A 13,069-nucleotide genomic window follows, 5' to 3' on the forward strand; every position below is an offset into this window, starting at 1 on the left:
GGCATATCTGGAAGGCAGCTATTAATATGACTGAAGCAGGAAACTCTCCTTCACAAGCAGCATACTGTACTAATTGCACCTTCCAAATGGATTTATTTTGGAGTCCCAACTACAGCATATTGCAGTAGTCTGGCCTTGAATTGACAGTCCTGAATCACTGCATTGAGGTTTGCTTTGGTAAGAAAAGATTACAGGTCTTGGGCAGTTGTAAATGAAAAAAGGCATCTTGGTTATGACTAGTGATTATTCATAAGTAACTGAAAATCTTACCAGATCCAAGGCTGTAAAAATGACTGCACGTGGCAGAGATGTGTGTTTGATCTAAAGGACAGATACAATTTTTGCCATATTTTCTATTTGCCTTCTCCAGCCTTCTGTCTAGCTATAACTTCAACCAGTCGGTTCTCATCCACGTGTCACTGAGGGCACAATTTGACTTGCAGACCCTTCATAAGAATTAATAATAATAATGTAAAAAGCTTTACTGTCAAAGCCTAGATTTGGTTGCCTTGCCAGCAGTCAAGAAAAAATAATTTCTTCACTTACCGTGAGAGCATATTTGACATGGAGCCATTGGGAAGTATAAACTTGCAACCCTGCAGTGCCACAGAGGCAATTTTAGTACTGTGATTGCAGTAGGACCCTGCTGCTGCCTTGTGACTGATTCCTTTGCCCAGGTGCCTGTCAGGTTCCCTAATATACAGCTTCATTACATGGGATGTGAGTCTTGGGATGTGAGCTAGGATGGAAATATAGCCTATATATTTTACATGTATACACCGCATCTTACTGGGCCCAAAATGGTGGTCTTGTGTTTTCTCCTGAAATTTGTTCCATGTATCCTCACTTTAGAGACTAAAATTCAGATACATTCCATCTGCTGTGTTCTCTTCTTTCACTTTGGGTATGTCTAGACTACAGGCTTTTGTCGACAGCAGTATCTGTCGACAAAACTTGTGTCGACAAGGAGCGTCTAGACACGTTCAGTTCTGTCGACAAAGCAAGCTGCTTTGTCGACAAAACCCTGTAGTCTAGACACAACCCTACATGCAATAACACCTTCTGTCGACAGAACTCTGTCGACAAAAGTTGTTATGTCTCGTAAAATGAGGTTTACCAGCGTCGACAAAACAGTATGTCGACAGAACTCAGCGGTAGTGTAGACGCAGGTATAGTTTTGTCGACAAAAGTCCACTTTTGTTGACAAAACTAGTCTAGACACACCCTTAGTATGCAATTTGATGAAAAATTGTTTATTTGGCATAAATTGCTCTTTAAATATCCATGTTATCATTCATGTTATCAGTGTTCTCTAGATGTTCATAGACTGTTGTTCAGTCTTTTTTCTGGGGATTAAAGTTAGATTTACGTGGTGAAAATAATCAGAATCACTTGTTTCCATTTTTTTTAAAGACAGAGTTCTTTCAGTATTTAAGGTACATGTATTTCTAATTGAGAGCATAAATGTTTTTTCCAGTAATTTATTTTATAATCCAAATTCTCATACTGAACATTTTTTTTTCTTTCAGAAACTATTTTGAGCTGTTCTGCTTTGCCTTTGCAAAAAATGTTTATGTACTTTCAGGGATATTTTCAGATTAAAATCTAAACACTTTTTAAAAAAAATGTGTGTAACATTTTTAGAGACTCCATGTGCTTCTGAAGCCCCTTGCTAATTTTGTGATTTTGTAATAATTTTTAAAAACAATCTGTCTCTCCCTTATTGCTGTGTGAAAGAACAGTAACAGAGAACACCCAGTACACAATTAGCTCCCTGGTTTATTGTGTATATCTAGTGCTGTAGAATACATAGCTTGATTTTCAGTGATGTTAATCCACCTATGGGTCCCACTGATTTCAGAGGGAGTGATGGGTGCACAATTCTTCCGAAAAACATGAACCAGAATAAATTGGAGAAGTGGAAGAGAGAGGCGTGTGATATTTTCCCCAAATCTCTTAGTTACAATAGATGTTACTTTTCATGCTAGTTGATAAAACATTTTCATATATAAGTATGATTTTTTTAAGAAAGAAAGATGAATTTTAAGAAATTTAGAACATTCCTGATGTGGTGGGGTTTTTTTAACTGTCTTCTCAATTATATACAGCAATGTCTATAATAATTGGCCTTCTAATGATGTTAACATATGGTACAGCTCTGTACTTTAAACTATGCTAGTTCACTGATAGTGTTTCAGTGTTGGAAATGTTCTGTGCTAATATTAGAGCATGTAAGGGTAGTTTGTAGAGTAGTTAGGGTGATATTTGTTGTGAAGAATATTGTTGTTGAATGTGGTCATTTATTCTTATTTTCTTTTTGCTTGCAGGCCACTTGTATCCAAACACAAGGTAAGAAATTATGTTTTCTTTGTTGCTTTACCAATTGAAAATCTGAGTGAAGGTATTCTTTAGCATGCTTAGACATACTTTTTATAGAGGTTGTTCGGTAATTGTGTACCTTATAGACTTCTCAAATAATTCCAGTGTCTGAATTTAAAATGAACAGTTACATGTAAGTGCTATCCTGTTTTACAGGTAGTAACTACTGAAAAGTCATTGGGAGGCAATCGTTTTGTACAATTAATGGTATCAGAAGATTTAAAGGAAAAAGAGGCTGCTGCTTGTGATTCAGGTACATCTTGTGTACATATTTTTAAATTTACTCCTGTTGACAGTGTGCAACTCCTGTGTTTGGGGTTGCAGCCCATGAGCTAGATTCCAACAAGAGCAAAAATTAGAGGGCAAATGTTAATTTTTCACAGAATATAATAAAGTATTTGCACAGCATCAATAATGAATAGTTCTAAGAAGGCAATGGTGTTCATAATACTAATGACTGAATTAAAATGTCTGAATTTTTTGTATTATATCAGTTCATATAACACACAAAAGGCTATTCTTAATAAATAAAATGTCATGCTTCCAGGAAAATTCCAGTCATCCTCCAATATATAAAATGCCAGGTCAGGCTAGACAAAGATCTTTATAAATATTCTAAGTTGTGGCCATTCATTATTTAAATGATCCATATTTTCATCTGGTATGCAATGTAACAATCCTGTGTAAAGCTGCATTTTCCATACCAATAAAGAAAAACTGAGTAATGCATATTTTGGGTTCTCAATATTAACATTAATATTCAAGATGATAACTGAAAGTGTGTCTCAGCTTCCCTTCCCCTTTCTGCAAGAACACATTAGTGATGTGTTTGAGGATAGCCTGCACAGTGTAGTTGCATGGGAATGGAGAAGTAAGATAGTTTTTAAGCTATTTAACCTTGGTACATCAAGATTTTGCATGTTCCAGCGACAGATGACGAGAGTTAAAGAAGTCTAAATTCAGTGCTTTTTTTTCCCTCTCCAGGGGTATTTGTAATCACACAGGAAATGGGGGAGGGGAGTTCAGCCTGTAGGAGGTGTTGGTGGCATTGGACCACTATTTCTCCACACACTACAGAACTCTTGTCCTTTCCATTCCACACTCCTTACTATCATTACCACCACCACCACCATCACGTATTCTGTTGTCTTTCTGTCTGGTTCTTTTATAGTGCATCCACTACTCTGGTATCTAGGCTCATTCACAAGGCTGAAGAACATGCTGTCAGCTATTCTGATTTCTATCTTGAGTTTTTAAATGTTTGATATATTTCTTAAACCCGAGTTTCTGCGTTTCCAGCTACCTTATTTTTTTTAAAGTAAGTTTATAGCCCTTATGGTCACAAAGAAAAACTTAAAAATTAGGAAGCGACTGAAACCTGCAGGTTCAAAAACCAGAAGAAAAATCGAAAACACAAAATGTATAATTTTTATTGCTGATTGGAAAACAGATTTTTTTTTCTCTGAAGCAGAACATAAGGCAAAAATTTCCAGCAGAACAGAAATTCTGAAAAATTTCAGTTCAGGCACCTCAAAATATTTTGTTTTGATCATGTCAGAACTTTATAATGTAAAATATAAAATACTTGTATATTAAAATTTATAATATAAAAATAAAAATGAATACAACTTTCTTCCTTCTGAAGTTTTGTGAACATGTACATGTTGTCTCAGAAATATTTACATTATGACAAATTTATGTTTTCCAATGGAAAACTGTAGTTTCTGGTTCAATAGCACTACGTACCATCAAAAAAATTCCAGCTAAGCTCTGATTGCTTAAAAATCTCATGATTTTTGGGGGAACCTAACTAATGATTTCTGATTGCTCAGGTTGGTTATACTGTGAAGAGTGGTTACGTAACCTCCTGCACCTTTTCCTGCAGGCTGACACTTTCTTTGGGAAGCAATAGACTTGTGTCTATGGCGTTCACACTGGCAGATCTCTTTAGGAGGGTGGCTTTTAATAAAACTCTATCTTGATCAGCTATTACTACTTCTCACAATCCAGGTATGTGAGCAGCAGGGGGCATACAATTTGTCTGACCTGCTAGTTGGCTGTTTTCACTCACTTGCTTTTAAAGGCAAGAAAGTGACTATGATAGCAAGGAAGGGGAAGGCAAAATCCAAAGGGTTTGAAGAGGGCCTTATTGAGAATATAAATAGCCAAATTAAGAGGTTGCCTACATGGAGAAAAGGCCCAGAATAGCTTTTGTAAAACAGTGTGCCATGGGGCCATTCGAGATTAAGGTAAATTGTGTGGAATTAGTGTGTCCACATGAGAATATATTGTGGAATAGCAATTCTACAATAGCTGTTATGGGCCATTTCCCAAGTAGACAAATGAATTTTGTCATTTATAAACCCATTAAGGTCCTTTTCCAAAGTGGTTAAGCAAAACAGTACAAAGGCACTCTTGGGCTCTTTTATCACGTCCAGTGGCATGTTGAGTACATATACTGCATGTGCCCCTAGCATGGGTATAAATAGAAGTGTAGATGGTGAGGAATGGATTAGGCAAGTAGACACATCAGAACCTTAGGATGTGCACCCTATACTGCTTTCTATAGGTTTGTCTAGACTACATGGCTCCGTTAATGGAGCCATGTAGATGAGTTTACTAGACATAGGAAAATGAAATGGCGATTTAAATAAATAATAATTTCACAAGGCATACCGGAGTGGTTGACAAAGGCTTCCCTTGTCGACCGCGGCACGTCCAGACTGCCCTGCTGTGATGCCAAACAGCTGATCTGCACAGCGTGGTGGCCATTTTGATGTAAATGAAGCGGCGATTATTTAAATCGCCGCTTCATTTTCCTATGTCTAGTAAACTCATCTACATGGCTCCGTCGACGGAGCCATGTAGTCTAGACCTACCCTAAGTGTCCAAGCGGTGCCTTCTTGATTTACATGTTTACAAGTAAAGGCTCTAACGATAGGGAACCGCTGAAGCCTTTTCCCCTCTATGTCCCCAGCCTCTGGCGTCTTTTGCAGCCACGTGTTGCTATCCACCATAATATGTATGCAGCTTCCTTTTCACTCTAGTTATATGTACCATACTTGCCACTGCCCGTGTACACAAGGCTTTCATGTGGAATAAGAGTATCCACATGAGGAGAGATTGCAAAATAGCTTATTGTGCTTTATCAGACCTAAGCTTATTTTTCAATAGCTTCTGCTTCTAGATAAGTCCTAAGACTCCCATTTATCTACTGTGTATAGAATGGGGGAGTGGCAGGAGCTTGTGGGTTTTGTCTGTGTATGTATATTAAATAATTACGTACTGAGGCACAAAATGTATACTGTGGTAGCATCCTGGAAAGAAAATGACACTACTTCATTAATCTCAAGCCGACTTGGCTTGATTCATCTATTGCATGCACAAGGGAATATAGCTTGTGCCTTTGAAGACATCTGTCTCCAAGGAGGAGTTGTCATAATTATGGGTGGGTGAAGGAGAAATTGATTGATTATACATATACTTTTCCCAAAATAAAAAAAAAATAAAAAAAAGACTAATTCTGGGCTCTCCCCCTTGAGATTCTTCCCAGGAAAGCAGCTTTTTTAAGAACCCAATTGCCAGAGGTTGGTAGGAGATGCATAGACTCACCGGCTGCGTCTAGACTGGCAGCTGCTTTTGCGGAAAAACTTGCCAGCTATCTACACTGGCCACTTGAATTTCCGTAAGAATACTGACGATCTAATATAAGATTGTCAGTGTTCTTGTGGAAATACTATGCTGCTCCCATTCGGGCAAAAGTCCTCTTGCGCAAATGCTTTTGCGCAAGAGGGCCAGTGTAGACAACGTGGCATTGTTTTGTGAAAAAAGCCCCGATCGCGAAAATGGCGATCGGGGCTTTCTTGCGCAAAACCGCGTCTAGATTGGCATGGATGCTTTTCCGCAAAAAATGCTTTTGTGGAAAAGCATCCATGCCAAAGTGCTTTTGCAGAAAAGCATTCGTGCCAATCTAGACACTCTTTTCCGCAAATGCTTTTAACGGAAAATTTTTTCCGTTAAAAGCATTTGCGGAAAATCATGCCAGTCTAGACGTAGCCACCTATTTTACAACCTGTGCTGCTGTAATCACTTCCTCTCAGGGTGCTGGAGCTTATTTTCTGCCAGATGGATGGTTCAAGGCCTTGAAATCTTTTTATTGCTCTTAAAATAGAGTTGGAGCACATACTATATGTGTATGGATTCATTCTTTCAGTAACTGTCTGAAAGTCTTTATTCCTTCCTGTTATAACTTGAGATGGCCAAAACCCTGCATATTTGTCTTGAATTAAATAATTAATGTAGTAAAATATTTTACAAACCATCCAGTTTGCATTCTCAGCCTCTGGAGAAACTATGGAACTCCCAAATTCTTTTAGGCCTTATTAGGTTCAATCCCAAACGGAAACAATCTGTTCAGGCAATCAGCTGACAGATTGTCACAGGAAATCACTCCTGGGTCTCTTATATTTCAAAATTATAGAGTCATTGTATATTATAAAATCATGACTGGTGTGGAGAAAGTGAATATAAGGGAAAGTAATTTACTTGTTCCTGTAACATAAAAACTAGAAAAAAAAAACAAATGGTCTTGTAGCGCTTTTTAGACTAACAAAACACGTAGATGGTATCATGAGTTTTCATGGGCACGAAAGCTCATGATACCATCTACATGTTTTTTTTAGTCTATAAAGTGCTACCAGACCATTTGTTGTTTTTTTCTGTAATAAATTAACTCGGCTACCCCCTGAAGCTCATAAAAACTAGAGGTCAACAAATGAAATTAATAGTTAGCAGGTTTAAAACAATCAAAAGAAAGTGTTTCTTCATGCAATGCACAGTCAACCCGTGGAACTCTTTGCCAGATGATGTTGTGAAGAGAAGGATTGTAACATGATTCAAAAAAGAGCTAGATAAATTCATGGAGGTTAGGTCCATCAGTGCTTATTAGCCAGGATGGGTAGGAATGATGTCTCTAGCCTCTGTCAAGAAGCTGGGAATAAATGACGGGGAGGGAATCACTTGATTACCCGTTCTGTTTGTTCCTTCTAGGTACCTGGAATTGGCCACTGTTGGAAGACAGGATACTGGGCTAGATGGACCTTTAGTCTGACCCAGTATGGCTGTTCTCATGTTCTCGCAGGCATTTCTTTCTTTCTTATGAACTTAATACTATTTTTCTAGACTGAGCTTTTTGTTTCCTTAAGTGAATTTAGTTCTAATTTTTTGTTATTTTTGGATGCCTCTGGTTTTGGGCATCTGACATGACACCTTTAAAGGAACTTGATTTTTAGAGAGCAGGTTCTCATCACTTCTGAAAATCAACCACTCAAAACCACTACTCACTGCTGAAAATGTATGCCTGAGTAGCCCTAAAAAGACTGACAACACTGGACTTTGAAGTTTTCCAACTCTAGTAGAGTTACAGCATACCCAGAACAGTGTAAGCTTCCCCACTGACATATCTCTGTGTTTCGACCCTGACCTCAAAAGGCTGTCTTGCATGATAAAAAGGCTGATTTAATTTCCATGTCCATTTAATCTTTGGTGGTCTTATTTGCCAATAAAGGTGTCTGTTTTAATGTGGACATATCAACTGAGGAAAAATTGACAGATGGTAACAAAATCCTGCTGCTGACAATCTGGGCTCTATTTGAACCGATGACCTCTATGTGAACGGCTCAGTATCACATTACAGCCCCTCAGCTGTCTTGTCCTTTGTGCTTAATTTTCAAAACTGTGTCTCTTTCATACCCATTTCTTCTTTCCTTATCCTCTATAAGTTAGCTTCTGGGCATCCCTTCTGTTAATGTCCACAAGCTGCATAGTCTTCCATAACATTTCTAACCTTACTTTTCATGTTTCTCTAGTATTTCATTAACTTTTAAAATATGAGAATTATCAGCAAATATAATCTTTACTTACCTTAAGACAATGCAACTCAACACTGTTTTAAATGTATTTGAAAGCTGAGTAAAAGTGGCAGTACTCTGATACAGCACAGATGTACTGAAGAGTTCAGGTTTGAGGCAAAGTCCATAGCTAGGGTGTATTCACATTGAAAGACATCACAATCTTGTGACACTTCTGCAGAAAATGGTTGAAATTTCTGGGGCCACTTAATCTCTGGAGGTGACTTCCATCAATCTGATCCATAAATGCTTCTGGTTTTGGCTCTGAACTAAAATTTCAATTAAACAGATTTTGAGTTAAGAATGTGGTGTGCATTATTGTTACAATATCTTCTGTAATACAGAATCTATGGTGCTATGTCGCTCTGTATAAACATGTAATAAGTCTGGTGAACAGAGATTGATTTATCTTTTGGATCTTCAGTCTCTCCCTTTACCTTTCCCCAAAACTGGGGACAGTGGGGAAAAGAGACTTGGATTTGAGTTTCCAGTTAAGGTCCATTGTGACTAAAATTATTAGAAACTCAGACTAGCGTTTTGGTCTTCTGCTACAACATAAACATATTGTATTGACACTGAATGTACAATTTCTTAAATTTCTGTTAGAAATAAATTATTAATGAATTATAAGTTCTTTAATCTGCTCATAAATAATTTACCAATTTATCCTAACCGAAAATGAGTGTAGCTCAAAGCTTTTTTGAAAATATATGTGTATTATTGTTCTCACTTCCCTCCAAATTAAAGTTCCATAACAGCTCAATAAACAAAGATCACTCTTTCCTGGTAATTTACATTAAAAATATCTGTGACCAAACATAAGATAAATCTAAATTGTATTTGTGTTTTGCATATATAATCCATATTGGCTATTCATATAGAAGTCCATAAAAGCCATTTATAACTGTGTAATTTATCAACTATGAACACTGTAATCAAATATTTTACTTTGCATTCATTGAAGAAAATAGTAAAATATTAAGGGAAAAGGACTACATCGAAAATTTGTTAAATTCTTGCAATGTTGGGCTTTTTTTTTTTCAAATGCACCTACATATCTCAGTGAAGAATAAGTAACAGTAATAGTAATATATGTAAGTTATCTATTGCAATGGAACCAGGAAAACATTTTCTTCTGTGATTATGACCTCATATGCATCTTCCTTCCACACCCTTCCTTCTAGAAATCTTGGAATGATCTACATGTAGTTAGTTGCATGAAATATGTTTGAGGGGGGGAAATTAGGCCCTTATTCCTTGAAACACGTAAGAACTTGCTTCACATTCAGCATGTGAATAAACCCATCCATTTTCAGCAAGTCACTTAAGCATGTTTTTTTACCTTTAAATATGCAGTTCGGTGCTTTGCTGAATTGGGGTTTTTATATTTAGTTTATTCTGAGTATTTTGTGCTTTCTATTAACTGCAGCAGCACTGTCTGCATTAGAGAGGACTTTATTCTGAAGCATGTATATGCAGAGTTATCAAGTCATAGCATACTCTTTCTATACACTTCAATGTTCTGAATCATTTTAAAATGCTGGAACTGTCTTCCTGTTGCATTTAGATACTGAAACTTGGCCTGGCATTGCACCAAGAAAAGAAAACAAGCACAGAGAGAGACAGATGAGTGAGAGCTCCCTGTGTGATAGTAAAACTGATAGGCTTACGGAAACAGCAAGTTTTCAAGTAGCTGCAGGGAAGGACCACATGGAGGAGCAGCACTGCAGTGCTGAATCAACACTGGAGCCACACACCCAGTCCACAGAGACAGTCGGCAGGCCTTGTTCTGAATGTTTATCATCTGGGGATGCTGGTAAAGATAACAGTTTGCAGCTGACAGAGAAGCAGTTCTCTAAGGATGTAGCAAAAATAGAAGACGTGGCTAAAGAACCTGGAGTGGAACTCTCTTGTGAGCCAATGGTAGACATCTTTGTTGTAACGGATGCTGATTTGGTTTCTAAAGATGAAAATGTACAAGCAGAAAGAAATGTTCTCAGGTCAAAACACCATAGAGGCTCTACTGAGACTACCAGAAGCCAGCTTGGAAATAATCCATTTAGCCAACAGCAGCAGAATCCTAGTTCAGGAGAGGAGGATGGAAAATCCCCACAGGACAGAGCTGCATCAAACATTTGTGAAAACATGTGTTATGGAAATAACAAAGTATCTGAACATATCAATTCTGCACATCCAGAAATATGCAAGGGGCTGCAAGACATGCCTAGGCAACAGGAGAAGGAGATAAATAATGAAGAACCAGAAGATTTTTTTGGGAGATTCTTAAATGGTAGCATAAAAGACACTGAAGAATCCCTTGCAATCTTAGAAAACCAAGAGGACTCTGAAACTCTTCCAGATACTCCACTGGAGCAAGCATCACACAGCTCAACAGAGGCTTTATTTTTAGATGACAGCTTTTCTTCACTCGATGAACTTGCAAAAAGGATAGAGATTGCCGAGGTAAACACTGGGAAAACTATAAAAACTAAAGTTTTAATTGAATTTATTGTAGTCTTAGAAATTGGTGCTTTCTTTAAAATTGATGATAAATATATGTTCCTGCACATCACTTCCTTATTTTTAGTGTAAAAAGAAAACTAAATTATTTGTTCTAGTCTTCCTATGAATTGATTTGCAGCCTCATTCCCCCCTCCTCCCCCAAAAGGTGCTGTGAGCATCCACAGTTTCCACAGAAACCATCTTCGGTTGTGGGTTCAGCACTTCTGAAAATTAGACTTTTACTCTGTGTCAGCATAAAATATCCTTACCATTATTATTTTATATACAGACACTGCTATTAGGAGCACTGAAAAATCATATTTTTTTCCTTTGTAAATGTATGCAAATTTCATGTATGCATATGTGATATACATTTTCTTCCTGTGAGTGTTAGTTATTCTTATTCACTGATAGAGTAAAATTTGTTTTTCACTGCCCATTCACATAGATGAGTAATGGAGAGGAGAATTACCTATATAATATACTCTTTAATACTTTTTATACATCTCTATATGTTTTTTTTAAATGGCAAAATATATTCCCATTCCCATATTCCCAAACAGAAGGGTAACTTATCAAACAAGAGCAAGAAAAAAAGACAGGAAGAAATCTTCCCTGACACATTTTATGTATATACTTATAATTTTCTTAACCTCTGTCAGTTTTGTTGAAATAAAAGTAATTAGGAACTTCAGGGCTTGGTCAGTAGAACCATTGTTGCTGTACTTGTGTTGCCCATAAGGAGAATCAACAATTCTAAATATCAAAAGCTCTTTTTACATTTTTAAAAAGAAAAGGCAAAATCCCATCCTTATGTATCTGCCAGGTGAAAGGCCTGGGAAATCATGTAGTATTGGCCTCCCTAAATATTCAAAAATCATGAGTCAGGCCTCCAAAATCATGAGATGTTTAAAATAATGCACTTTTGAGGGTTCTTTTTGTCTGTCTGTTTTTTCAGCCTTAAGAGTATACTTAGCTCATGTTTTCATGCTTTTGCCTACAATCATGAAGGCTAGAAACATTTTTTTAATGAAAGCTGACTTCCTCACATAACCATGAGAGTCCAATAGCAGAGGTTTTAAAAAAGGCCTGCATTACTATAGTATCTGAGTGTCTAAGACTCTTTAAAGAGTAAGAAAGTGCTATAAACTTCATTTTACAGATGAGAAACATAGGCACATAGAGACTAAAAGACCATAGCCACACAGGAAGTTAATTGCAGACCACAGAATTGAATGCTGGTCTCCATAATCCAGGGTAGTGCCCTAACCACTAGATTATCTGTCCTCTCTGGTGTGATATGCATGATAAAATCACAAGAGTTGCCAGTAAACTGTTTGGCCCAAAGATCTCCTTATTGCTGCTCCATGGTTGAGCACACTGCACTTCCCCAGTGCCTCCTGCACTTGGTACCAGGGAAGTGCACTTGGTACAGTAAAACTCCATTAGTCCAGCATCCAATGCTCCGGGACTCCTGATGGTCCAGCACCATCAGGAACCCGGAAGTGCTGGGGCAGCCGGACAGGCTTCCCCCATTCAGCTGCTGCTGAAACTGACCAGCAGCTGAATCGGGGAAGCCGGGAGCACAGCAGCTGGGGTGCTCCCGGGTTGGTGGGAGGGGATCCCACCCCAGACCCTTCATAGCCCCCCCTTACAATAGTCTGGCTCTGCCCCAGGCGTCCCTGATTCAGCTGCTGCTGGTCAGTTTCAGCAGCAGCTGAATCGGGGATGCCTGCAATAGAGCAGCTGGAGTGCTGCCGGTTGGTCCCGCAGCGCTGAGGGGCGGCGCTACGGGACCAACCCGGCAATACCCCAGCTGCTCTGCCCCAGGCGTCTGGATTCAGCCTGCTGGTGAAACTGACGCTGCTGGTCAGTTTCAGCAGCGGCTGAATCCTGACGCCTGGGGCAAAGCAGCTGGGGTGCTGCCGGGTTGGTCCCGTAGCGCCTCCCCTTGGCGCTGCGGGACCAACCCGGCAGGACCCCAGCTGCTCTGCCCCAGGAGCCCCCAAGTCAGCTGCTGCTGAAACAGATCAGCGGCTGATTCCAGGAAGCCTGGGGCAGAGCTGCTCTGCCCGGGGCTTCCTGGAATCAGCTGCTGATCTGTTTCAGCAGCGGCTGAATCGGGGACCCCTGGGGCAGAGCAGCTGTGGTCCTGCCGGGTTGGTCCCGCAGCGCCGTCTTTGAAAGTAGGAATAAGAGATCCTCCAGAAAAGGCTTCATTTTCCGGAGAATCACGTCTAGACTGGCGCTTTTCTCCAGCTTATCTCCAAGCTGGAAAA

At 38.9% G+C, this 13,069-nt stretch overlaps 1 protein-coding gene across 6 annotated transcripts in view; it reads left to right on the forward strand.

The window, feature by feature from the left end:
• Positions 1-13,069, forward strand: part of CNST (consortin, connexin sorting protein) — an 87,722-nt gene that overhangs the window by 47,561 nt on the left and 27,092 nt on the right. For all 6 annotated transcript variants that reach the window (XM_075924905.2, XM_075924907.2, XM_075924908.2 and 3 more), the window contains 3 exons: positions 2,328-2,349; positions 2,536-2,632; positions 9,856-10,751. In XM_075924905.2, coding sequence (XP_075781020.2) covers positions 2,328-2,349; positions 2,536-2,632; positions 9,856-10,751 — 1,015 coding nt within the window. The remainder of the gene's footprint in view (positions 1-2,327; positions 2,350-2,535; positions 2,633-9,855; positions 10,752-13,069) is intronic.

This window comes from Pelodiscus sinensis, chromosome 3 (genome assembly GCF_052426305.1).
Source record: "Pelodiscus sinensis isolate ZL-2025 chromosome 3, ASM5242630v1, whole genome shotgun sequence".
Classification (NCBI taxonomy): domain Eukaryota; kingdom Metazoa; phylum Chordata; order Testudines; family Trionychidae; genus Pelodiscus; species Pelodiscus sinensis.